Here is a 27,725-nt window from a genome sequence, read left to right as displayed (position 1 = left end):
AGAGAGAGCTCAGTGTGCTGAGCAGTGGGCACAGCAGAACTGCACGAGGTTCAGCAAAGCCAAGGGCAAGGTCTGCACCTGGGTCGCAGACTTCAGCAGGATCTGTTGCAACAGGACATGGGGAAATGGTTTCAAACTCAAAGAGAGGAGATTTAGATCGGATATAAGGAAAAAGTTCTTTACAATAATGGCTCTGGACCAGTGGCACAGGTTGCTCAGAGAGGTGATGGGTGCCATTCAGGAGACATTCAGGTCAGGCAGGATTGGGCTCTGAGCACTGATGGAGCTGTAAATATCTCCATTCATGGCAGGCAGTGGGACCAGATGGCCTTGAAGGGTCCCTTCCAACTCGAATCATTCTATGAGCCTATTAAATTACTTCTTTTTTTTCCCCAGAAAGGGAGTATTTATAATTTAAAGAGACAAAAGCAGGGGAGGAACACACTCATTTTCCACAGATCAGAGCTCCTCAAATTCAAGAAATTAAGGCACTAATACACATCAGCACGTGGAGCAGCCCTGGAACAGATTTACCCAGGCCACCCCTCACCGATTAGTGACCCCAATTTGAGACTGACTGTATAAAAACAGCCCTATAATCAATTTTTATTCTCCTCCCCACTATATAAATGGGAAAGCAGTCAGCCTCTACTCTTCAAAAAAAAAAAAAAAACCAACTGGAAATGATGAGTTACAGCAGCAGAGATCACAGAAGGGATGCACGAGACGTGCCAAAGCCAGTGGAAAGCGGAAGGAAGATTAAATCACCTACTTCCAAAATTAAGCACCGGGCTCTAATGGGATTAATAGGCAGAAACGAAAGCAAAATAGATGAGGAATCTGGCACGTCTCAGAGGCAGCGAGACAGTTTCCAAAGGATTGCAGTCTCGTGGTTGAGGGGTTTGGAGCTGCAGTACACGTGCAGAGATCCCATAGGTTCCCACACGCAAACTTATCCCTCAGCCTTTGCATCACTGCAGTGCTTCTGATGACCCTCCTCGGGCACCCACCATCCATCCTTTGTAACTAACAGTTCCCAGAAACTAATTAATGCCTGGATCCCTCACAGCAGCCCTACTGCCTGCCTACAGCCCAGTCTGTATCCTGCACTCTGCACAAAACCCTTTGCCACAGCAGATGCTCTCTCCTTGCTCACGCTCAAGCTGCTGTTTAACAGCAAGCAAGACCACCCCTTGGAGGTCCCAGTGTTGTCTCTGCACTTCACAGCTCCAAAGTAGCTGGCTGATAAGCATTTTTTTTAATATAATAAACAGCTCCTGCAGCTTATCTTAATGCAAAGCTTCTGGCTGGTGGAAGTGGCAATTAAGGGACCTCTGGCCCCATTTGGCACAGCAGTTCCCTCATTTTGCAATATCCAAGTGACTTGGAGCCAAGGTCAAAGCTCCTCCCGAAGTCTGGGAAACAACAGAGAAGCTGCTGGCAGCTGGTATAGAAATCACAGAACCATAGAATGGCTGGGGTTGGAAGGGTCCTCAAGGATCATGAAGCTACAACCCCCCTGCTGCATACAGGGCTGCCAAGCTCCAGATCTAATACCACACCAGGCTGCCCAGGGCCCCATCCAACCTGGCCTTGAACACCTCCAGGGATGGACGGGGCATCCACAGCCTCTCTGGGCAGGCAAAAAGGGAAAGAGAAGCCAAGAATAAACTGAGCCCCAGAAGGGCATAAGCTACCAGCAGGGCAGCCAGGTTCATCAGATTTACTACAGCACAAAGCCCACCAATAAAGGGTTCTCCATCCCCAGCGCCCTCAGCTACACCCTTAGCGTAAAAGGAACAATGGTTAAAAGGAAAAAAATAAATAAATAGCTTGGTTTGGTCTGAGAAGGCAGCACAGAAAAGTCGTTAGCCATGGATCCTGGCGGAGCGGTACATAAGGGATTGATTGCTGGAGTCTGAGAGCTCCTTGGGCCCCTACTTAGATAATCTGTACAGCTCAGAGGAGCCACTGAAGTGGTTTCCAACTGCTAAAGCCTCAGCTCAGCCTGTCAAATGCTGGGTCTAGCAACGTCAGAGCAAGAGAGCAGAAAGGCTGCAAGTGCAGCTCTGCCCCTTCAGAACGAGAGCACACACCAAATTAATAACGCACGGCACCAACCACGTGCTCTGCTTTTCTACAACCCCGTCCATAGCACAGCCCCAGCAGCACAATTTCATCACAGCCCTCACTCCTACAGTTAAATCCCACTGCAGATGAAAATCTGCACTCGGGCTCAGTGGTACAGGAAGCTCAGTGTAAGGCTACACAGGCAGGCGTTACGAGGATGGCTTCAGCGCTGCAAAGTGCCTTCCTTGGAGAAATGCACTTTCAGCACCTACTCAAGCACTTCCCATGGTTGCAAACCTCGGCCAAGCACTGCAAGTGCTATCTCCCATTTGTTTCAACAGCTCCTTCTTTTGTCTGGGAGTGTAATTTTTCAAGTGAAGTGCCCAGCCCTCTGTCCCTCAGTACCATGCAGCAGAAATCCTCCCAGCACTACTGCAGTTCACAATAGGCTTTGTCTGGTTAAACAAAGGAACATGGGATTGCTTGCAATTGTTTCCAGCTGTTCAAAAGAGGTTTTATGGGATCAGAAGTCAACAGCAATCAGCATCTGGCTACCTGCACACAGCCAGCTCTGAAGGCTGAAGAACTGGAGATGCAGATCAAATGGTCACTCCCAAGAAAACCCACACTGAGTGCTTTTACTGCAGAACTCTGGCTGAATGCTCACTGATATTCCATCCAGACTCTGAAGCCTTCCAGCAGCACATCCCCATCTGGGGCAGGAACTCTGCTTGCTTTGCTGAAGATCCATCTAATCCAATCCCATCCAAAGAACTGAAGCATCTCCCCATGCTTACAACCCAGAGCCCCATCAGCAGCTCCAAGGCTGAGGGCTCTGCTGGGCTCCTCTGGCTTTGGCAACACCTGTATTTCTGTGCATGAGTCAACTTTGTTCAGGTGGAATTTCTTAATGAGGGGATTTCAGGCTGGCAAGTTCTAGAATGCAAAAAGGAAACATTACGGGGTTATTAGGACTGATGAAAATCCCTAATTTCTTGACTAGGAGTGTTAATAATCTCAAATGACCCCTTGGTGGGTACAGCAACTCTGAGCTGCTCCATCCCAGCAGCCCCTTCACGCCTCTGCTCAAGGCAAATGAGTCAAAAAGGATTGCTTCATTTCAAAGGGATTTTGTTTAGGAGCCAGGCCAACGCCAAGGCTGGCAATTAGCTGTGGAATGCCTCACCTCTCCAGTCCCTGCTCCCAAATCCATTGACCAGACACTGGATGTTACAAGGCTGAACTTGAATGGGCAACTGTCAAATTTACACAAAATTAGCCAGAAATCTGAAATTCCAAAAGGGCAATTATCACTAACTCCTCTCCCCATGCTGCTGTTTCAACATTTCACACAACACAGCCACAGTCCCAGGTCCCTGCTCACTGCCTTCCCGTAGATTTTCATTCTGTTAAACTACAAAGCCATCACCAGTTAAAAATAAAATCAAACCTCCCTTTTTTTTTATTTTTTTTTTTCCTTTTTGTGGACTGGAAGTTCCCTGAAACTTGAAAAATATACAGCATTTAAGCCTCAAGTTGAAAGAGTGCTGTAAAATTGAATGTTTCTCACTTGGATCATTCCTAGTTTTAGTGGCAACACATGTATTTCATAAAGCCCTGGTGTCACACAAAGAAGTACATTATGGAGACAGAACCTGAGTCCACACGTTCCCTACCCAGGGATCCTTAGATCAGCTCTTGTGTGATGAATGCACTGAAAGAAGTTTCATTGTGAGATAAAATATTTGCATATCAATACGTATTAAGTGATAGATATAATGTATGAGCTGTCTTTATTGTTTTAGAGCCACATAGCTATGAAATTCTGGCAGATGAGAACTGTCAGCACTCTCACTTCAATCCTTATATAAATTCCAGTACCAGCATCTGTAGGGAAACCAGTGTCCACCAGAAGCAACATGCACAGTCCAATGGTACCAGGGAATCACCAGCACCAAAGTACAACCAACACACTAACAACATACCCAGCCTTCAAGGAATCCTTCTTCAGCACTCCTATGCAAAGAAACTCAGACAACAGCATATATGCATCTAACTTACGGTTAGAAACATAGAATGTATCACCTGCCACTCTTCTTCCAACAGTTCCCCTGCTCTCCAGTGTATAATCATAGAATCATAGAATGGCTTGGGTTGGAAGGGACCTCAAGGATCATGAAGCTCCAACCCCCTGCCACATGCAGGGCCACCAACCTCCACATTTCATACCACACCAGGCTGCCCAGGGCTCCATCCAACCTGGCCTTGAACACCTCCAGGGATGGACGGGGCATCCACAGCCTCTCTGGGCAGCTGTTCCAGCACCTCACCACTCTCTCTGTGTAGATCTTCCCCCTGACATCCAACCTCAATCTGCCCTCCCTCAACTTCAAACCATTTTCCCTTGTCCTGCTGTTATCTCCCCTTTCAAAGAGTTGATTCCCCTCCTGTTTGCAGGCTCCCTTTAGGTACTGGAAGGCTGCACTGAGGTCAAAGAACCTGAAATAAGGAACCATCAGACCAAAAAGGAAACAAATGTTGAATGTTAATGTCAAAAACCAAATGTTAACTCCTCTAGAGTTGATGGTGCAGCTGCTTCCACCTCACAGGTCTGTGCCACCAAATACCTGCAACTCAGCAACTACTAACCAGTTTTCCTGCAAACCACTCTCTCCTTACCATCAATATAAGTCACTAAAATGAGAGCAAAAGGGAAGCAACACTGGATTCACACCGTCATCCATAAGAACAGCCCAAACTCCTATGCAACACAGCAACAAGAAACTGGAAGAAGAAGGAAAGAGACAACTGGGATGTCTGTATCAGCAGTGTCTCATTTGCTTTTCCAACAGAAGAACATGATCAAAGCCCAGCCATCCCCCAGGGCCGAAAGCCAACCAGTACAAGAGCAAAGACCTCACAGTCCTACCCACAGGTCTGGGCAGCACCAGCTCCACTGATCACAGAGTGTGCCACCATGTCCCATATGGACCGGTGTCTTGCAAGAAGAGAGGACAAAGGGACACAAGAAAAGAAGCATGCCATTCTGAGAGAGCATTTCCATTGGCTGTAGGAGAGCTAAATAACTAACATGTAGGAGTGATCTTCTTATAATGTAGCTGGTAAGCTGCAAGCTCTCTGGAGAAGGTTCACAATGCATCTTCAACCATCACTCACTTGGAAATCCAACAGAAGGGGCCAGGAACACAAATCCTGCTTCCTGTTCCAGAAATAAAATGGCTTCAGGATACAGGACTGAGTGACCAAGAAGGCTCTGGTCATGGAACATAATGAGGACTGACACTCTGTCCCCAGAGCTCCATCCCAGCACGTGTTTCCTGCAGCACATGGAGGTGGTGAGAGGTTGGAACTGCAGCACCAACAACCCACATGCAACTGTAAGGCAAAGTGGAACCAGAAGATGCTCTACTGCTTCAGAAAGCATCACTGTCCTTGGAACCTGCCCAGGCTGCACGGCCTGTTCTTTCTCACCCTCCATTCCCCCCAAAAACCATCTCCTTCCAGAGCATAACTCATCCACAGCACTGCCCTTCATCATTCGGCAGCTGTGAGGTCTTCAGCTTCCAACAGCGTTGATCTTGAGCCTTTCAGACCCATTACACTTACCTTAACAGGCAGAACTGCAGCCTCGTCTGCCAGCATTCTTTCAGTCTCACCCCTAAAAGCAGCAAAAAGCATCTTCAAATGCCACAGTGCTCTGCATCCAAGTCAGAGAGATTTGGGAAATGTGGAAGACATTAAAGGACTCACTTTCTCTCAGCAAAGAACAAACATAGACCTATAAACAATGCCTCGAAGGCATTTCGGCAGCTTAATCTACACAGGGAGGGTTTTTTTTGGTGTTGTTTTTGACGTCAATCAGAAATCACAGAGTCCAGGAAGCAGTAAATGACAAGGACTTGGCTTAAAAGGGAGAAAAACAAATAAATACTCAAAAAAAATATATGAAAATTCACTAAACAATTCCAAAGACTTGTTTGGTAGTGATAAAAAATGCGAAGCTCAGCTGTATACAAGCTGTCCCACCCATGCACAGACTATTGACATTTCATTCCAGTGGCACCACACAGACCGCCAAGCAAGGGGGTCTGTCAACATTTCTATCAGCAACAACTGTTCACAGGGGTTTATAAGGCAGAAAAGCTAATTTTCTCCAGCCTGGCTGATGCTCGGTACAGAAGGTCTCTGCCTAGGAGGAAATTATTAGCATTTAAAAACCACATCATACAAGTTTGCTTACTGGTGCGCGACCCAGAATCTGCAGTTCTGAAGGAAAGCACCCAAATAAAAAGAAGCTATCCATACATGAATCAAACTGGGGAGTCACAACTGAGACAGTCAGACCCTATATGCCCTATTAGCCAGGAGCCACCATGACTTTCAAAGACAAAATAGTTGAGTTGACTGCAACAGCCTCCAGCGTGGCGTCTGGTTGTTGGCCATCATCCCATGGCAAGCTGTAGAATCAGTGCCTCGGACACCTGGGTGTGCTCTCACACTTCAGAGATTCCTATCAAAGAGGTAAGCATGAGCAGGCCTGGACCATGGGCAGCCCCAATAAATCCCATTGTCTCAGCACATGAGAGTGGATTGTTTGTGCTCGTGGGGGAGCTGATCCAAGTCTCACTGCATCACAAAGTCTGCATTCCAGGATGGTGATATCATGCCAGGATCTTCCCATCTGAGGCCCAGCACACAAAGCTCATGAGATGGCAGCGTGATTTGCCATCAAGATAACAGCCTCAAGGTTTTCATAATGAGTCCATTTATCACCATTAAGTCCTGGAGCCTCATATAGCAGCACAAAGCAGGACATCCACTCTGCTCACACACCATGAGAAGTCTTCTACAGCTATATTCATCCAAGCATCCAAAAACTGAGCCAATAGGCTGTCAGGGTTGCTCACCTGCTCAAAGCTCAACACCAGTCACAGTCCCAAAGAGATACCATCAAGAACAGAGAACCTGTATGAGATTCCAGCAGCCTGGAGAGGAGAAGGCTTACGGGGACCCAACAGTCCCTACAAGCAGATCCCCTAGGAGATGCAGGCAGGCTCTTCACAGTGGTGCAGAATGGGAGTAAGGCTTAAAACAGACATAAACAAACCAAGTTCTTGCAGTCTGCAACAAAACACCTTTTCGAGATGAGGAGAGCCAAGCAGTGGGACAGATTTCCCAAACCCTCCGCACTCTCCATTCCCAGAGGATGTCAAGCCATGAAACACATGGTATGACCTAAACGTCTGCCCTGTTTTGAGCAGGAGGTTAGACAAGAGACTTCTGGACATCTCTTTTAATTTGAACAATTGGATGCCCTCTGAAGACCACCTTAGTTCAGCTGCAATAGGTAGGAACGCAGGATTTGGGAGGTCTGGCTCCAAGCTACAAAACATCTGAAAACAGACAAGCTGAATGGTTAAAGGCTGCTTCAACCTTCTGGATTTAGAATCACAGAATCAGTGATGTTGGAAAAGACCTCTACAATCAAGTTCAACCCCAACCCATCCCACCATGCCCACTGACAACAGCAGTGCCACATCTCCATGGTCCTTGAACATCTCCAAGGATGGTGACCCCACCACTCCCTGGGCAGCCTGTGCCAGTGCCCAATTACTCTTTCAGAGAGCAAATGTTTCCTAACATCCACTCTGGTCCTCCTTAGGTCCAGCTTGAGGCATCACCTCTCATTCCATCGCTGTTACCTGGAAGAAGAAGAGGCCAACCTCATCGCATTCAATTTGCACTCCATTTCTGAAGCTCAGGGAACAGCTTCCTGCCCCTAACATGAGGCCCTCTCCAGCTTTTGCAGTAGATGCTTCACTGGAAATATCATAAAACATGTTTCTGTGTGTGTGCATGCTTGCCCCCATACAAGCACATGCACAAAATCAGATCTGCAGTAGCTGCAAATACAAGCTATCAAAGCTGCAGCTGCAACAACAGCACAGCACTGTAAAGATACTTCAATAACATCTGATACATTAAATTTTAAAAAGTCAGGTTTACAGGGCCAACATCCCTATTTAAAAATAAAGCGTGCACAGGTGGCTAATAAAACTGGACTTTAACAGGCACACTTGCAAAAGAAATTTATAAGAGCTAGCAAAGCTCATAGCCTTTTAATTGCATGTCAAACGTTGGGCTCTCCAGAACGAAACCAGATTTCTTGCAGCCTGTGCCAAGAGCTCCCAGATATTACATGTCTGGTGTGGGTGCAGCCCAGTCAGACACTAAGGGGTTAACTCAGCCCCACGGCCTGAGCACAACTGGCTTCAAGGCAATGCCACCATCTCTAAAGCAAACAGGAAACGTCTCTGCCAGCTTTGGTACAAATAATGGCTTACTGAAAACATTCACTGCTAACAGCGCAAGAAGAAGACATTAGAGAACATCTGAACTTGTAAATACATAAAATTAATATACAACAAATTTCTTTGATCCAGAGGATATGAATTCCCTTTCAATACAAATCTGTCCATTAACATTTCAATGACTCACTTATGTCATTCCACTTGCCAGCATTTTATAAGGAAAATAATTCAAGGAACAAAAACCATCTATAGCCTTTCTCTGCTGATGCACTTCTGGCAAGCTCAGAGTAGGGGCGATGGGTAACAGTTCCAAACACCTCAGTACCCAGATGTTCATTGTTCTGGAGATGAAGGGTTTGCATCATTCAGCTTGAGCATCACGGAGATGGGAATGGGCTCTATGGTCACAGGACTGAGCCATCAGCAATGTAATGCAAGGAAACTGCCTTTCCTGGACTGCCTCCAAAGTCACCAAGCAGATCGTAGGTGATTTCTGCAAGCCCAGCAGAAATCTGGAGGCAATCTATACAATCCCTGTGAGCCCAGGGAGGAGACAGCACGCCAACTGCTGATCAACCCAAAACCCAACGATGTTCAGAGAATCATTCAGGTTAGAGAAGACCTCTAAGATCCCCAAGTTCAACCCCAACCCACCCCACTATGCCCTCAGTGCCACATCTCCATGGTTCTGGAACAGCTCCAGGGATGGTGACCCCACTGTTTCCCTCTTCTGTTGTTTTCTTTCTCTACACCACCATGTGCAGTGATGCAAGAAGGAAGGAAACATGCTGACGACCATGTAACAAGAATTAAAGTTACTTCTGGGTTCACAAAAGACCGACTTGGCTCCTTTCTGAGCGCTGGCAATGCTGGCAACCCCAGCAAACTCCGAATACTCCACATGTGCACCTACTGAACTGTGTTATTGTCTGACACCAGAGGGAACAGCTTTGGAGTTGCTTAAAGAGCTCTTCTAAGCCTCAATAACACTGCAGCACAAGATACTACAAGAAGGAAGGCTCCCGTCTTTATTTTTAATGGGTGAACAAATAAAGTTAGCATACATCAATCATGAACCCTCCCCAGAACGTGCCTGGTGTGCAAGAACACAGGTTGCCCAAGGAGGCTGTGGATGCCCCATCCCTGCAGGCATTCAAGGCCAGGCTGGATGTGGCTCTGGGCAGCCTGGTCTGCTGGTTGCTGACCCTGCACACAGCAGGGGGTTGAAACCGGATGATCATTGTGGTCCTTTTCAACCCAGGCCATTCTAGGATTCTATGATCCCATTCCCACCGTGCCCACTCACCACAGCCCTTGGTGCCACATCTTTCCAATCCTAAGGCACAGTTAAGCCCCGCAGCACAGTATTATTACATCATCCCCGTACCTGCCTCCAGTTATCCTCTCACTTCTTTACATCTGCTGAGTGGTAACTCGAATTTGAAGGACACGATGGGGGTGGGGGGAGGAGGGAGAACTATTATTTCCATATGGGTCTGAAAAGAAAAAGGCTTTAAATGAAAATACCAGATGAGCAGAGGGCTCGTGCAGGACCTGCAAAGCCTTGTGTGTGCGCACCATGCAGGAGCAATGCCCTAGAAAAGGCTTTCCCCTTCCAGAGCCCGATCCTGCCGAGAGGAGCATTCAGCAAAGAGCCATTTCTTTGCATGTCATTTGGCAGATGCGGCCGTGGGGCCCTGCCAATTCACCCCGAAGCCCTCCGTTTTAATCAGTATCACGTAAAGTTTAACACATGCTTTGAAATGAGCACCAGATTCAAAGCTTCGCCTCAAGGGGGTCCTGCTGAATAACACATACCATCCCGGCCGCTGCTCCTCCAGCAATTATCTTTCAACTCTGGCTGAACCATTCCGACTGTCAACGCCAGCATGCTGCCAACCAGAGGAAAGGTTGCGGGGTCAGAGCTGCACACACGGCTCCTCCAGGCTGCAGCGTGAGGAGAGCGGTGTGGGGTGTTTGTTTATACTGCTGTCTGCTTGGAAGGAGAACTCCCAGAGCGCTTGCTTTATGGGTTAGCAGAACTACAAACAGTGTTAAGAGGGACTGAGAGAGGTTAGCATGGAGATGGAGTACCAGCGTCTGTAACTTGCTGCTGGAAGGCAAAGAGGGCTGTGCTGTTTGCACCCCATCGCCCAGTGCTTCCTCCAGGAGCTGCTGGAGAGGGTCCAGAGGAGACCCTCATGAGGATGCTCAGAGGTTGGAGCATCTCTCCTATAGGGACAGGCTGAGGGAGCTGGGGTCTCCCTGAAGCCTTCCAGTACCTAAGAGGTGCTTAGCAACAGGAGAGCCACCTTTTATATGGTCTTCTAGTGACAGGACAAGGGGAAGTGGTTTTAAGCTAAAAGAGGGAAGATTTCAATTGGATATAAGGAGAATGTTTTCTGCAGTAAGGGTAGTGAGACACAGGCACAAACTGCCCAGAGATGTGATGGGTGCCCCATCTCTGGTGACACTCAGGTCAAGCTGAAAGGGGCTCTGAGCACCTGATGGAGCTGTGGGTGTCCCCATCCACTGCAGGGCTCTGAGCACCTGATGGAGCTGTGGGTGTCCCCAATTCATTGCAGAGAGTGGGAGCAGAGGGTCTTCAGAGGTTCCTTTCAACTTAAATGATTCTAAGGTTCCATGATCTGTTGGGTGGCAATCAGCCCAAGGCAGGGAGCTGGAACTAGATAACATTTAAGGTCCCTTTCAACCCAAGCCATTCTGTGATTCTATGACTCTCCCCATCCCCAGATGTCAGCAGTCCTAGGGGAGCACGGCCTCTACCTGCACTGCTCATGTTTGCCAAGGCATCTCTGCCACCCAGCGCCACTGAGAAACCAGGAGGATTGGGAATACAGAGGTTGGTAGCTTTGCTGAGGGTGTCTGCAGGACAAGAAGCACAAGAAAGCCTTGTCCAGATGCTCTGGCTCTCCCAGCTCCTTCAAAAGCAGTTCCCAAAGAGCTCCTAGCAGGGGTCAAGGATGTCACTGAGTGAAATTCCACCCTCGAGGAGTAATCCCCAAGCAGACAACAGAGGTTCATGCACAGATCACCTTCCCCTTGCTCCCTTTCTCCCCTCCCAAGGAGCTGTGCTAGTGTTCCTGACCCAACCAAGCCTGCAGCCCTGGAGCATCCAAGCACAAAGCCCTATAGGGAACAGAAGGAAGTAAAGCAGCGATTTCTCCATATTAAAGCAATTGCTGAGCCAAAGATCAAGATCATCCAAGTCCAACCATCCACCTATCAGCAATATCTCCCACTAAACCACATTCCTCAGTAAAACATCTGAATGTTTCTTGAACATCTCCAAGGACAAATGCAACAGTGTGGGAGCCATCCCTGCTCCATCCAACCCAGGGCAGGCACAGAATCAGTCCTGGGGTAAGTTAGGTGTATTCTCATCCCCAAATGAAAGCTGGTCTAAATTTGCTATATATGTGAATTAGAAGAATATGTTGAGAGGCTTAAATGACCTGAGCCTGTCAGCAGAACTTTGTGTTTAAAAAGAGAAAAGAAAAAAAAGAAAAAAAAAAAAAAGAAATCAGAACTAAAGAAGTCTTGGGCTGCTGATGGATTTCACTCTGTGATTTCTGCACACATCCGTTTGCAATTTGCACAGGAGCCTCACTCACAGGGCTTGCTCCCTGAAAATGGAGCCATTGTGACTCTGCTGTACAAACACAGCCCCACAAACACATTTTCGTCTCACTAGCAACCCAAATGCCAGGGGAAGGGCAGGTTGGACACTGGGATTCTCCCAAAGAGAGGTGATGCTAAGGCACCAGGGAGTGGGGGAGTCACTGCCCATTGAGGTGTCCAAGAACCATGGAAATGTGGCCCTTGGGGACATGGGCAACGGCCAAAGTGGAATGGGTTGGGGATTTTAGATGTATTCTCCAACATTAATGCTTCCAGGACTGGAATGGCTCTAGAATGCCCAGCAGTGTTGGAAATCTAGTCCTGACATGATGTGTTAGCTCAAGCAAAGCACTGTACCACCTTCACAGAGCCCAGACACATCCAAAAGAAAGCTGAAGAGCTTCTCATCCCAGGCAGCAGCATCCTGATGGCTACTAATGAGCTCAAAACAAATGAGATGCTTATGCCCCAGCATGGCACTGCCCTCTCACTTGGTTTCTGTACTATACCACGTATTGTGACAGCTGGAAGATACAGAGTTATTTTATCATAGGATATCCCAAGTTGGAAGGGACCCATGAGGATCATCTAGTCCAACTTTTGGCTCCACGCAAGCCCATCCAAAAATCAGACCACATATCTGAGTGTTGTCCAGATGCTCAGGCAAATGATCAAAGCTCAGTGCCACCTCTGGAATCTCACAGGGCTGCAGGGAGAGGAAAAAGCCATCCAAAATCCACAAAACAGCATCAGACGACATCACAAGACTCTACCACCATCATTTGCTCTCAAGAAACACCTCTGGATTTCAAGCATTTAATGAGTCTAATAGGCAACCCCACAAAACACCAGTCCACTGTATGGTTGCCCTTTAGTTAAACTTATGGTTCGATGATGTAGCCACGTCCACAGACCATTTTCAGCACGTACATCACTACTCCAACACAGCACAACACACATTTCCCTGCTGCTTCAGCCACTACATCCTCTACGGCTGTTTTATGAACCTCTTCCCCAAAACCTGCAAGCTGAGATCAGACTTCCAATCTAAACAGCCCTGGAAGACGTATTTCCTTTCATAATACTTTAATATAACAACTAGACAAGCAATAGTATCAAAGATTAGGAAAGTCTCGTTACAGAATTTTGCTAGAAAATAAGTTTCTGCCTTACAAACCTGCCCAGAAGGGGAAAGCACTATCTGCTCATCCCAACTGCTCTTGTGTAAATAGTCACCCTACACCCAGCCACCGGCCTGACCTTTGCCAAAGGCTCCCCTTCCTGCATTCAAGACTACAAATTCTCCTTGCTTTTATTAAAAGACATGATTTCACTTTGGGATGAAATGGGGGTGGAAGCTCAGACCTAGGGGTGCATTGGGAGCCCCTGGACACAGTGTGAAAATACCATCCCCAAGGAGCAGATAATCACAGAATGGCCCAGGTTGGAAGGGACCTCAAGGATCATCAAGCTCCAACACTCCTGTCACATGCAGGGCCACAAACCTCCACATTTAATACCAGACCAGGCTGCCAGGGCTCCATCCAACCTGGCCTTGAACACCTCCAGGGATGGACGGGGCATCCACAGCCTCTCTGGGCAGCTGTTCCAGCACCTCACCACTCTCTCTGTAAAGAACTTCCCCCTGACATCCAACCTCAATTTGCCCTCCCTCAACTTCAAACCATTTCCCCTCGTCCTGCTGTTATCAATCCTTTCAAAGAGTTGATTCCTCTCCTCTTTGTAGGCTCCCTTCAGGTACTGAAAGGCTGCAATGAGGTCACCCTGCAGCCTTCTCTTTTCCATGCTGAACAAGCCCAGCTCCCTCAGCCTGTCTTCGTAGGGGAGGTGCTCCAGCCTTCTGCTCATCTTTGTGGTCCTCCTCTGGACCCTCTCCAACAGCTCCCTTTCTGTACTGGGGCCCCCAATACAATACAGACTGGGAGATGTTGGGGAGGGTCCAGAGGAGCGTTATTAATACAATGAATGAATGAATGCAGAGATCTTCTGCACACCACAGGGACCTTGGGGGGGATCAGGCCTATGTGGAAACAGGTGCTGGGTTTGGAACCAGGCACACACAGGACCTTTGGAGAGCACTGACAAACACTCAAAGGTCACTTCCTGCACAGCGCATCCGCAGGAACACAGTGAGATTTAGCTGACTTTAAAACATGCTCACAAAGCAAAAATAATTTCCACACACACTGCAGAAGATGACACAAAGTTACCAAATTTCAGAGATGGGGATAATTAAGAACACAACACAAACTGCTTGGTTTTTTTTTTTGGGGGGGAAGGCAACAAAATGCCCTTCTGTCCTCTGCAGCAGAGGGACCCACTCAGCTCATGTGGCTTGGGGTGGTGCTCATGTGTTTGCATTTAAAGTGAAGAACAGGGACAGGATTTCCCAATGAGGCTGCAGCTGTCACATGCCACGTCTCCACTTATCACCATCGTCCCACAGAAAGTGATCAAATGCCCAAAGAATTCTGGCTTGTGCTAAAGCAACTTGCAGCAGGAGAGCCCCGTGTGCAGAGCTGCCTCAGGGGATGCTGTCCCTCCGATCCCATGCTTTCCATCTCAGCCACCACTTCCTCTCCATCCTCACATGCTCCTGCTGGATGTGCTTCCAGTACAATCATAGAATGGCTTGGACTGGAAGGGACCTTAAGGATCATCAAGCTCCAACCCCCTGCCACATGCAGGGCCACCTTAAGCCACACTGAGTCCTTCTGCAGTCCTTCACATCCACAGACCAAACTGTACGAAGAAACTTGCATCCCCAAAGCAATCATCACCTACCTAGGCAACTCAAGGTCAGAATTAAACATGGATCCAGACATACCCAAAACAATGAGGGACACAGCAGTTGCTCAATGTCTTACCAGGGCCCCACAGTCACCACTGACACGGAACAACTAGCACAAAATTGGAAAAGAGCTCCAAGATCCCCAAACCAACCCCAAGCCAACCCCACCATGCCCACTGCGTCCCTCAGTGCCTGCAGTTCTCAGCTCAGACCCCAGGGCTGTGTGTGGAGCTTTGGAAAGCATTTAATCCTGTTGAAGCTTACCCTACATCACCACCTATTAAACATCAGCTTTGATGGTGCATCCTACTGAGGCTATACAAAGTTGGCTTGCCTCCATCCATCCCAAAGGCATGTGAGACATTCTGGCTGTCCTGACGAGCTCCATCCAATAATGGCTTTTGGATTGGTTGCTCTAGGCCTCCATAGCAGCACTCACTACTTGCCATCAGTACTTTGCATGAAGTACCATCAGAAGTGCCTTGCATATTTCATTGAATCACCAAGCTTGGAAAAGACCTCCAAGACCATCTTGCCCAACCATCCACCTACCACCAATATATCCCCACTAAACCACGTCCCTTGGTACCACATCATCAGGCATTAAGCCAGATGATAAAACCATGTACTAAATATCAGCAAGTGTTCATAAGATGGAATTCGTTCCCAGCAAGGCCAAGGTTTAGATCTCAAAAACCAACAAAAGCAAAACACAGACACAGGTTCACAGGGACAAAGTCCAAAACAAGTTCAAATGTGCAGAACCGCCCGAGCACTGTGGAACTAAGCCCAATATTTGGAATGCAGCAGATCCCCCCGGAACCACAGGTAATTAAACTCAGATTGGAAAACAATGAGGAAAGGAGTCACTGAGAACCCAAGAGCTGCCCACAGAGGATATAAGGTTTCTCACGCGTTGCTCCTGCACATAGCTGACCCCGGCACGTCCTACTTGACTACACCTCATTGGTTTTCCCATCCAAGATCAGGGCTGGCCAGCAATCCCTGTCCCCGCTTCCGACTCCGAGTGCTCCACGACACATCATTCTGACGATCACCAAATGAAATTTTCAGCTCTTGTCATCGTCGGCTTCAGATTCATAACGCTACAAAAACACCATTTCCTTTCCCCCATTGTATCAACCCCGATTCCATTCCTGCTGGTGAAATCAAACAATTTGAAAAGAATTTCAATGATGCTAATTTGAACCGAATGCATTCAGCTGCCAATTGCTGTTCCCCGGCACTCCAGGCTTCCTGCCAGCTGTGCTCCACCATCAATCATGGCCAGCAGTGCAGGAGCAATGGCAGTACTGTTGGCTGGGGAAGCCTTGCCCTTTGCTTTCAGCAAAACGCCGTGATGTGACCCCACGCGATGGGAGACTTTCAAAGCTGTTTGCTCCTCAAAGCTCCTCATCCTCCAGGCAGAGCGTGATGCTCTTTGCAGGAATAAGCCCAGCATTTAGCTGGAATACCAGCATCATTTCCAGCTCTGCATTTGCAACTGAAGCACAGAACTGTAGGGGTTGGAAGTGACCTCTGGAGACCCCTCAGTCCAGCACTCACCCAAGTTACTTACAGCACGGGATACAGTCCAGGTAGGCTTGGGTATCTCCAGAGAAGAAGATTCCATCACCCCTCTGGGCAGCTGTGTTCTCCAAGTCAAGAAGCTTTCTCTCATGTTCAGATGGATTTTGTGTATGTTCCAGTTGGTGCCCAATGCCCCTTATCCTGTTGATGGGCATCACCAAAAAGAGTCTGACCCTATCCACTTCACCTCCACCACTTACAAGCATTGGTAATATCTTCTCTTCTCAGGAGATGCTCCAGACCCCACCAGCTCTGCAGCCCTCTGTTGGACTCTCCCAGCAGTTCCCAGTCTGCCTGGAACTGGGAAGCCCAGCACTGAGCACAGTGCTCCAGATGTGCAGAGCACAGCACTCCCCAGGGCAAAGCAGAGGGGAGGAAAATCTCCCTCACCCTCCTGGCCATACACTCTGTGCAATGCACCCCAGAATCCCATTAGCCTTCTCAGGCACCAGGGCACAATGCTGGCTCGTGGTCACCCTGTGGTCAACTGTTGGTCCACCAGGACCCTCAGGTCCTTCTCCACAGAGCTCCTTTCCAGCAGCTCAGCCCCCAACCTGTGTTGATGTGTGCAGTCAGCCCTCCCCAGGTGCAGGACCACAGCCCTGGTCAAGAGCTATCTAGAGCCAAAAAACAAATACTGAACTTCAGGAAAGCTGAAAACATTAGCAGTGGAGGTAAGCAACAAGAGACAAAAGGCTAAGTGTAGAGAAATGGCCTAACAGCCAAAAATCAGGGAAAATGAAGCCAAGGAGCTGCCATGGGAGGAAAGAAAGCACACCCTGGGGGCTTTTTATTTCCAGCCTCCTGTTTCTCCTTGAAATAACTGGGAAATTCTGAAAATGGGTCTGCCTGAGCCAAAGGATCTGGAACCTCCCAAACACAGTCACAGTGCCATGAGGTTTGAGCACCAGTCTCATCCAGCACCACAAGAGCAAGGCTGGGAACCATGGGAAGAGGACACATCTGTATCCCCTTATGCCTCTATAGTTGGTGAATATCCTTAATGGGATATAAATAACTATTTATTTATTTAGAGCAGCACATTTGCTGCACTAATTGGGGACCAAAAAGCAAATTAAACTTACTCCTTCCCACCCAGAGCCACAGAAACCAAAGGATAATTTGTTTCAAAGTTTGGATGTCACGATGAACAAGTTGTTTGGGTGGTTGTTTTTTGGTTTCTTGTTTTGCAAATATCTTTTTTCCAGAAACCATTGTACCAGGTAAATTCAGCACAATGACCTCAGGGGCTCCCACCATGCGTGTCTGGCTCTGCAGCAGGACATCCAGCTCAAAGGGGGGGGTTCTGCAGGTTTAGAGAAGTCAGTTTCATTTAATGCAACAGCTAACACAAGGGTTGAACTGGAAGGAGTAGAATGATGCACGCCTTCCAACCCAAGCCCTTCTGAGTCTGTTCTTCACAGCTCTTCTACGTGGCGTTAAGAGTTGGTTTTCCCAACGCAGAAAGAGATCGAGAAGACGACAAGGCAACAGCTAGTCAATTTTACAGAAAGAACAGTGTTTATAAGTGAACTGAACCGCCTGTACTTCCAGCCATGAATGTAACACCACCATTTTTTTTTTCTTGGGAGAAGTTTTGGCAAGAGTGCTTCCCATAAGCCACCAAATCCAACCAGGCAGCTACTGCCAGAGGAAGCAGGAATCACAGAATGGTGTGGGTTGAAAAGGACCACAATGCTCATCCAGTTCCAACTCCCTGCTATGTGCAGGGTCACCAACCAGCAGACCAGGCTGCCCAGAGCCACATCCAGCCTGGCCTTGAATGCCTGCAGGGATGGGGCATCCACAACCTCCTTGGGCAACCTGTTCCAGTGCATCACCACCCTTTGAGTGAAAAATTTCCTCCTAATATCTAACCTAAACCTCCCCTGTCTCAGTTTGAAGCCTTGTCCTATCACTATCAAGATCGAAAGGTACCACTTTGTTTCATTACCAGTCAATCTGAATTTCAGCAAAGAAACAAAGTTTGTTCTAATGGAAATGATGAGCAGAGCTCTCTGGCTTTGATAAGAAAATCAAAATCAAAATGGAAAACCTGAGTATTAAAGGAATCAGTGGATATGCAATTCCACTTAAATACAAGCACATGCACGTTCAGTTAATCAGGTTCAGTTTTTACAGCTATCTACTGCTAGGCAAGCACAACTCACAGAGTTTGTCAATATCTGAAAATCAGCTTAAGACACAAAAAACGAAAATCAAGGTGCAATAGAAGATGCATTTCTATTACTCTGCACATGTCAAATCAGCACAGGTGTCTCAGAGTGTTCCAGTTCCCACCAGGCACAGCAATGCAAATATCCCCAAGTGCAAACCATGAGGCACACACCATGCCTGCACCTCTGGGGTAGCAGGAGCCTACAGAAAAGTGCAGATGGGAGAAGATGATGAAAACAAACCGCCAGTTTTCAACAGTACAAAAATCACAAGATAAGCTCCAGTAACAACCACAGGACAGTCATTGTTTCACCTTTTAAAACAAAATTATTGTGAAGCCTTTAATGCCTTAGTGCCAAAAAGGCAGAACTCAACTCAACGTGGCTACAAAGCACCATCCTCCTACCCTAAACAGAACAAGCCCTTACCTGCTTCATCGCCATCTCCCCAATCTTGTCCGAGTGCTTACGGATGCTCTCCAGGAAATCCTTGAGGTCTGACATGGACACCTCCTTTATCTCCTCCCGCAGCTTTGGGATGTTGTCCACCATCACCTTGCAGAAGCGGTAGTGGCTCACCTGGGGCAGGTAGGTGTGCTCCAGGTGCTCCAGGGTTTTCAGTGCTGGGTAGTGCCTGAGGACAGCAAGCAAAGCAGATGCAGGAAAAGAACAGCTATTTCTACCCTACTTCTTCTTAAAGCTGTGTAAATTTTCAGTAGATCTAACAATTTCAGCTCTGTTGAAAGGAATGCACATCCTTGCATTCAAATAACCATGAAAACACTCTTTTCCTTTTGAAACAGAGAAGCAGAGGCACACTGTAAAAGTCACAGCTCAGAGCTGTGATGCACAGATGACCAGCTGAGTAATGAGGTACTGCACCAGCTGAGCTCATCAGCAGCTCTCACCCACATGCACCAGGGCCCTGCTGTCCCCACAACCTCCCCAAAAGGAGGGGGCTCCAGAGCACCCCCAGACCATGGTGTTGCTGTGTGAGATATGGGGCACACACTGCTGCATTCTGTGACCCCTATCAGTGAGGTGCCATAAGACAGAAGGGTGGAGATGGGAATACACCATTTGGCTGACAATATGTGCTCCTAACATGGAGACTTGTTATTCTGTTCTAAGTGTCTTGGATGTGAGAGCTCTCAGGTTTCTTTCCTGTGCATAGAAGCAGTCAGACCCCACCTTCCTTCCAGCTGTTCAAATGCTGCTGAGCACTGTTAAAAACTGCTTTCCATCCAGGATACGCTTTGATTTAGGTAGAGATGAAGACAACCTCACGTGACCCCATATAAAGGGCCCAAAGGGCACTTCTCCTACAAGGTCCCTCCTTCTCCAGCTCCTGTTGGACTGCTGCTGTCTGTAATTTCTGCTTTGCTGACTTATTCCTCCACCATCAGAGATATATACCTTAAAACTGTATGTTGAAATTGCCATCCTGAATGGCAGGCAGAAGCATTAGCAGTGCCTGCAAAATACATTTAAGTCCAGAGCAGGTGATGGTTCCCTTTCAGGTGAATGAAGGCAACTACAGCTTACTCTGCCCATGGTTAATCCCAGCCACAAGCACTTCCATTTACACCCTGAAAGCCCTAAGAAACGCGTTAAGTGCCACAGCAATAACCTGACACTCAAATCCCCATTCATACTCACCCTTGCCTAAACCTCAGGCAGTTCCAAAGGGAAGTTATTTTAACCCAAAACTGCCTGAAAATCAGAAGTCAAAGGGATTAACCCAGCAACCCGGTCAGTGTTTACATTCGGGTGAGATACGAAATGCTATTTGCAATAAAATGCAATCCTCTCTGGAGGGAAACTTCAGAGCACACAGAAAGCCAGAAATTAAACCAGAGGAATAAACAGGCACTGGGGATTTGTTGTATTTTAAGCATTGTTTGTTGAACCAGAAGCAGCTCAAACACGGCTTGTGGGAACATTGGGTGTGCACTGATGGGGTCCCCGACTGCCTGCCAAAACCAGAGCCCAGAGCACGTGGAGGCAAAGCAAAGTTCAGCACTGAGATGTGCAGAGCACACCCAGATCTCTACAGGCCATCAGTCCCACTGCCTGCCATGAATGGCAACACCCACAGCTCCATCAGTGCTCAGAGCCTCCAACCAGCCTGACCTGAATGCCTCCAGGGGCACCCACCACCACTCTGGGTAACCTGTGCCCACCCTTATCATAATGAACCTTTTTCTTATATCCAATCTAAATCCCCCCTCTTCTAGTTGGAAATCACTCACATTATAACCATCAAAGCACATCTTGTCTACTTTGGAAGAGCTGAGCTCGTTCAGCCTGAATGCCAACCCAACTGCTCCGCAGCCCAAACCTGAGGCTCACACAGTAACCAAACCCCTCACTGGCTATGATGAAATGATATATAAGTGAGACCGGGTGCAGACACAAAAATATTTAATATGTTGTGCTGTGTTTGGTGAATGAAGCCATCAAATCCAAAGAAGGAGGGAGAAAAAAGCAAAAAAGCCAAGGGTTCAGATATTCCTTAAATGTGGCTTTCAGCTTCTATTTGTTTCAAAATGAACCAGTCCAATAAGGGGAAGAAAAAAAAAAAAGATACAATTCTTAGAACCAGACCCTGGAAACACTACCCAGAACAAGGGAACCAAGCAGCATGTGGATTCCCTTCAAAAGTTCACAGTGCTGTGATCTGCTCCAGCTCCCCACCCCACATCTGTCAGCGGATAAACCCCTCGCTGTTCCCATGAACTGAATGAAAACAGTTGGACAAAGTGCAGCCTGCCCTGCACTGAGCCATCCAGGGAATGAGAGCAAGCTTTGTGCACAGCTGACAGGCTCCCCAGCACCTCTCCAGCCAGCCCCAATTCCAGGACTGATGCTTATCCATTCCCACAAGGCTCCTGGGGACCGAGGACCACAGAGATGAGTGCAGGCAGGAGGGGAAGTGTAGCATTCCGCCCATCCAATTAGTTATCGCCTTGTTGGAAACATCTGGCTCCTCCTGCATTGTGTGCATGATGGATGGCAGGCACAGAGCAGGCAGTGGACCCAGCCGCCCTCCCCACGTGCCATTCAGCTGGAGCCCAGCACGTTTTCCACTACCCTCGCCCCAGCAGCTGCTCTATGCCCAGTCTGCCACCCCCCAGGGCCTCCAAAATCCCGTGCTGCCCAAACAAACTAGCCCCCAGGAGCCCGGCCATGCCTGGGCTGTAATTCCTCAGCATCACAACAGATGTGGGGTGAAAAAAAAATTGGATTTATAGTTCATGAGTTCTGAGCCACAGAGTCCTTTCAGTTCAGCTCACTCTTCTGAGCGATGACTTCTAGCACAAAGTAAGCCGGGTGCCTTCTCACCACCTTCTCCTACTGCCCCGCTCAGCATTTCTCAGCTCTCTGCTTCCTGTTCACATTCACTGGGTTCTTTCAGATTAGATCAGTTCTGTATTCTGGTACCCCCAGCACACCACTTTGTTAAGAATGTAGAAGTACAGAGCCATGCACTGATTTGGGATGCCCATCCCAAAGGCAAGCTTCCACAGGCAAAAAGAAAAGGAACAGCAAAGATCCATCTTCATCAGAAAGCCTAACGAACGAAACGAGTTCTGGTCTGCACCACGGGAGGCTGAGCCACAAAGACACCAGCAGAAATCAGATCTGTTAACATGGCATCGCTGACGTGGAATTGCTGAGTATTGAGAAGCTTTTTGTTGAATTCAAGCAGCACCAAATGGACACTTTTCAGCCCCTCCACTAAAACTTTTGCTATGCAAAATTTACCTTTTCGATTTCATTTGCTCTCGCAGTTTGCTGTACATCTCCAGAACTGGAAAGAGAAACACAAAAAAAAAAAAACAAAAAAAAAAAACACAGAAGTATTGAGACAGAAACACAGAGCAAAGAGACGTGCATTCAAATCAACAGCTGAACAAATAAAGACCAATTTTGGGCTCCTCACCGGGAAGACACAGCGTTAACTTATCAACAGTTGCTGAAATGTTCCTCTGCTGCAATCGGCATTGCTTCAGCTCTTCCATTGCTATTATCAGCTTTGGAAAAGGAAAAAGAAAAAAGTCTCACTGAAAACAGCAAGCAGACAGAGAGAGGATATAAATGAACATCCAAACAGCAGCAGGACAACTGAGCCTGCCCTGAGGAGCTCCTGAGCCCTGCGTCCTTCATCACACAGCAGCAGCATTCCCTTGGCTCATTTCTAAGCTAGCAAGCAGCAAAACCAAAGCCATCCAAATAGCAGCCTCGCAGCACGTCCTGTGAATTCCCCAAATGATTTCCCTTTCCCATTTTATTCATCTCATCCTTTTTCAAGTTTCTCTTTCTAGTTCTTCTAAAAGGCAGGAAGTGGCCCTCGGGGATTCTCAACATCCCAACCCAACCACGGTTTCTGAACGCTCCAGCAGAAAAACCCGTCCATGTGGATAAGGGCAAAAACAAGGATTGGCCATTGTACACCACAAAGAACTCTTTGGTTTGGTTCTTTCCAAGGGGAAGGCCACAGCTCTGTGCTCCAGTCACTATGTATGGAACTTCAGAATGGCTGAAGTTAGAGGTGCCCTTTGAGGTCATCTAGTCCCAACCCCTGGGCCAGGATGAGTTTGTGAAAGCCTTGGCCAGTCTACTTCTGGAGCATAAAGGAGAATCCTCCACTCAAGGTAATGGGTATGTTTATTTGGTTCTGGTAAAGTGCATCACCTCCTCCCCACAGGGCAGTTTTATCTGTCAGCTTCACTGGAGTCACTGGTCTGACACACAGCAATGTAGTAGGAGAGAATATAGAATCATTGAATGGCCTGGATTGAAAAGGACCACAATGCTCATCCGGTTCCAACCCCCTGCTATGTGCAGGGTCACCAACCAGCAGACCAGGCTGCCCAGAGCCACATCCAGCCTGGCCTTGAATGCCTGCAGGGATGGGGCATCCACAACCTTCTTGGGCAACCTGTTCCAGTGCATCACCACCCTCTGGGTGAAAAACTTCCTCTTAATATCCAACCTAAACCTCCCTGTCTCAGTTTAAAGCCATTCCCCTTGTTCTATCACTATCCACCCTTGTAAACAGCCATTTCTCCTCCTGTTTATATGCTCCCTTCAAGTATTGGAAGGCCAATACTTCTCCAAGCTAAACAATTCCAGCTCCCTCAACCTTTCCTCATAGGAGAGGTGCTCCAGCCCTCTGATCATCTTAGCGGCCCTCCTCTGGACCCTCTCCAAGAGTTCCACATCTTTCTTGTGCTGGGGCACCCACGCCATGCTTAGCAATTACCACTGCTCAGACATTTGCCACCACCAAGCACTGCCACGTTCTGGAAAAGCTAAAAAAACACGGAGTGAGTGCACCACACACCTCTTTTCCTTCACTCTGCAGCTTTCGGTTGGTGTCCGTCACTTGGTTCTGTGGGGACAGTAAGGAAGAGAGAAAGAACACAAGTACACGTAAATCAAGACAAAGCTTTTCATGAGAAGAAACTGCTCACACACATCAGCATGCTGCCTTTCACACACCATTCTCTTGCATGGCATGAAACAGGCTCAGGTGCCTCACTGCAAAATTAACGTGCCACAAAACTACTTTTTTTTTCTCCCACAGAATCCTTTTTTTATAGCTGTTAACATTGCAACCTGCCATTTCCAGGCTTGTCCTTGTAGGATCTCTCAGTGCTTTCTTCTTGTGCTCAGGTCTACCGTACCTGCAGTTGGGCTTCCACTGGCATCATGCAATTTTATGAAACAGCTCATGTGTGTTAGGAGGAGTTCTGTCCATTCTATACACAAAAACCAGAAACAGAGCCTGGACAAAAATGTGAATTGCAATAGGGAACTTGCTTTTTATATATATGTCTATTCAAGAGCATAACATCCCACAAGTCAAATGAAAAGCTTGGCTTCCAGTAAGAGTACACAGAATCATAAAATGCCTTGGGTTGGAAGGGACCTCAAGGATCTTCAAGAGGAAAGCACTATCTGCTCATCCCAACTGCTCTTGTGTAAATAGTCACCCTACACCCAGCCACTGGTCTGACCCTTGCCAAAGGCTCCCCTCCCTGCATTCAAGACTACAAATTCTCCTTGCTTTTGTTAAAAGACATGATTTCACTTTTGGAAGAAATGGGGGTGGAAGCTCAGACCTAGGGGTGTTTTGGGGCCCATGGACACAGTGTAGAAATACCATCCCCAGGGAGCAGATAAATCACAGAATGGCCCAGGTTGGAAGGGACCTCAAGGATCATGAAGCTTCAACCACCCACCACAGGCAGGGTCACAAACCTTCACATTTCATACCACACCAGGCTGCCCAGGGCCCCATCCAACCTGGCCTTGAATACCTCTCTGAGCAGCTGTTCCAGCACCTCACCACTCTCTCTGTAAACAACTTCCCCCTGGCATCCAACCTCAATCTTCCCTCCCTCAACTTCAAACCATTTCCCCTTGTCCTGCTGTTATCTACCCTTTCAAAGAGTTGACTCCCTTCCTGTTTGTAGGCTCACTTCAGGTCCTGGAAGGCTGCAATGAGATCACCCTGCAGTCTTCTCTTCTGCAGGCTGAACAAGCCCACTCCCCCAGCTGCCCTCATAGATCACTGCTTCTAAATAGTCTTGACTTCTCCATGTGGAAGTTCTTCACAGCTGCAGCATCAGAGCTGCAGAGCTCTTCAGCTGCCACCAAAACAGAGCAGCCATGAATTCAGGATGGTTTCATCACTGGTGAAGGTGTCCAGCGCAAGCATTCTCCAATTACCCAGCAGAACGTGGATGATGCATGCCTTCACCCCTCCCTGTGTGCCTACTGCTGGCCATTAGTAGCTTGCCACGATGCAAGAAGAGCAGTCACTTCATGACATCCATGCACACCACTCCAGCACAGCATCTGCATCAGATCGCTCCCCCTCCTGCAGTAGCTTCAGCTCTCCTGGCTGCTTGCCCTGTGCAAAAACTGCTCATTTCCTTTATGATGTATTGAGATTTTACAAGCAGGAGCATGGCATCTCTTCCAAAAGATTATTTTATTTTCTTATATCCTGCAAATCCCACCAGGAAAAAGGAATCCATGTCGGGTAATTTAAAACTGCTCCTAAAATAATGCCAAGGCTGTACGAGTCTTCTATTAAAATTACATATCGATCCTGGCTAAAGCAAAGATACATTCCCCCCCCTGGCACACTGGACTTTTGGAGGCAGGGGGCTGTGTTTTGTTTCGTTCTCAGGATCTACATCCATACACAATGAAAAAAGATGGGTGATTATTTATAGAGACTCTCAGTAGACACACCAAAGTTGTTCAGACAGAGGGATTTGATAATTTAAGACAGATGCACAGCAAGGTGGGGGGGGGGACGACAGACAACAGGTGGGCACATGTGAAGAACGAGACGAGTGGATCACACGAGGGGCTCACAGGATGCTCAAGTTGTTAGTTCATTCATCTCTATGGGGAACATGTGGTACTGAGCAGGGTTTTTGTTTGCGGGCTTTAAGCATCACTCTGCTATCATTTAGAGAGTGTCAGAGTGATGAGAGAGAAGAGCAAAGGCCACTGGAGAGGAATCCTGGGAATGGATGCCAAGGGCACCCGTGTGACCCTGAAGAGCTCTGCTGGCTCCATCTTGTGTCAGCACCCACCTATGTGGATTGTTCACATCCCTTTCCAACGAGGGGAGGGGTGGCTGTCAAGTGGGCCTTCCTGCTGGCAATGAACTTCCCAATCTGGAGATGCATCTAAGGACAGGGTTAATTTTCTATCACCATCTCTTCATTTATTCAGTCCCTATAGGAATCCACTGTGAGACCAGTGCACTTTTAGCAGCACACACCAGGACAGCAGCTCCAAAGAAGGACTCGGTGAGCACAGTGAGCACAAGTGAACACAGCCTGTGCTACGCTGTTACCTGATGTTGCATCTACATCAGGTTGGTATGCATGAACAGAGAATCACAGAATCACAGAATGGCCCGGGTTGGAAGGGACCTCAAGGATCATGAAGCTCCAACCTCCCTACCACATGTACGGCCACCAACCTCCACATTTCATACCACACCAGGCTGCCCAGGGCCCCATCCAACCTGGCCTTGAACACCTCCAGGGATGGACGGGGCATCCACAGCCTCTCTGGGCAGCTGTTCCAGCACCTCACCACTCTCATAGGAAAGAAGAACTTCCCCCTGACATCCAACCTAAATCTTCCCTCCCTCAGAGCCCTACGAAGCACCTGAAATAACCCCTATGCACCACTTCACTGTGGTGAACCGCTGTGACTGGTCCAGCTTAAAAAACCACAGTTAGAGCAAAACACTAAAAGAGAACCTCGTCAACTTCACAGTAGGACACTAAAGGCACTGAGAGACATCAAAAGCACAACCCTCTAGGATAGCTTGGGGCTGCTGATCTTACACCAAGACCAGCAAATTCTCCTACAGCCTCCAAATGGCAGAAGAAGAAGGCTAGTGTAGAAACAAGAAGGAATAACCCATGTACTGGTCTTGACTGGTCAAAAAGCAAAAGATCTAACAAAAAATAAAAGGGGGTTTTAACCATCTAACTTAAGTTTCCCAGAGATGGAAGGGCAGAAATACCTGGAGGGAGGGTTAGGGGTAGGGGTAGGGTAGGGGTAGGGATAGGGGTAGGCAGAAATCTATCAGGAGTGACACAGCTAAAGCATAACATGGTTAAGATGAGAAGGATTGCTGAGATTGTCAGCAGCCCTTTCCCTCTGAGATCTGTTCTCCAGTCACATCTACAAACTGAACCATTCTAGTTTATAATCTATCTTTTAATTTCCAGTGGAATCTCTCTGAGATGCAGGAGCTGGGCTGGTATAAGGCATCCAACAGCCAGTGGGAGCGTGAACTGGAAGCAGGAACAGGGCAGTACTGGTTCCTATTTAAGATGCATAGTAGAGGTGCAATATGGAGGGCATTTACTTTATAGCTCGTTGGATGTCCATTCAAAGACCTGCACTACTGAGAAAAGGGCTGAGATCAAATGCAGACTGAATAGCTGAAACAAAACTCACTCTTAGCACTGGACTCACAGATGATTCCCTGGGGAAACCCGTACAAAGAGGGCTCAGTATTTCTCCAATAGGCTTCTGTGTATATTTTTC

General features: G+C 47.8%; 1 protein-coding gene across 6 annotated transcripts in view; it reads right to left on the bottom strand.

Annotated features, from left to right (window-relative positions):
* EXOC6B (exocyst complex component 6B) overlaps positions 1-27,725 on the bottom strand; it is a 242,439-nt gene that overhangs the window by 183,636 nt on the left and 31,078 nt on the right. For all 6 annotated transcript variants that reach the window (XM_090139927.1, XM_090139931.1, XM_031588119.2 and 3 more), the window contains 4 exons: positions 23,974-24,021; positions 22,570-22,660; positions 22,392-22,437; positions 19,053-19,257 (listed from right to left, as the gene is read on the bottom strand). In XM_090139927.1, coding sequence (XP_089996053.1) covers positions 19,053-19,257; positions 22,392-22,437; positions 22,570-22,660; positions 23,974-24,021 — 390 coding nt within the window. The remainder of the gene's footprint in view (positions 1-19,052; positions 19,258-22,391; positions 22,438-22,569; positions 22,661-23,973; positions 24,022-27,725) is intronic.

The sequence above is a fragment of the Phasianus colchicus genome, chromosome 4 (assembly GCF_987193195.1).
Source record: "Phasianus colchicus chromosome 4, bPhaCol1.hap1.1, whole genome shotgun sequence".
NCBI lineage: Eukaryota > Metazoa > Chordata > Aves > Galliformes > Phasianidae > Phasianus > Phasianus colchicus.
This window is presented reverse-complemented; position numbering and strand designations above follow the sequence as displayed.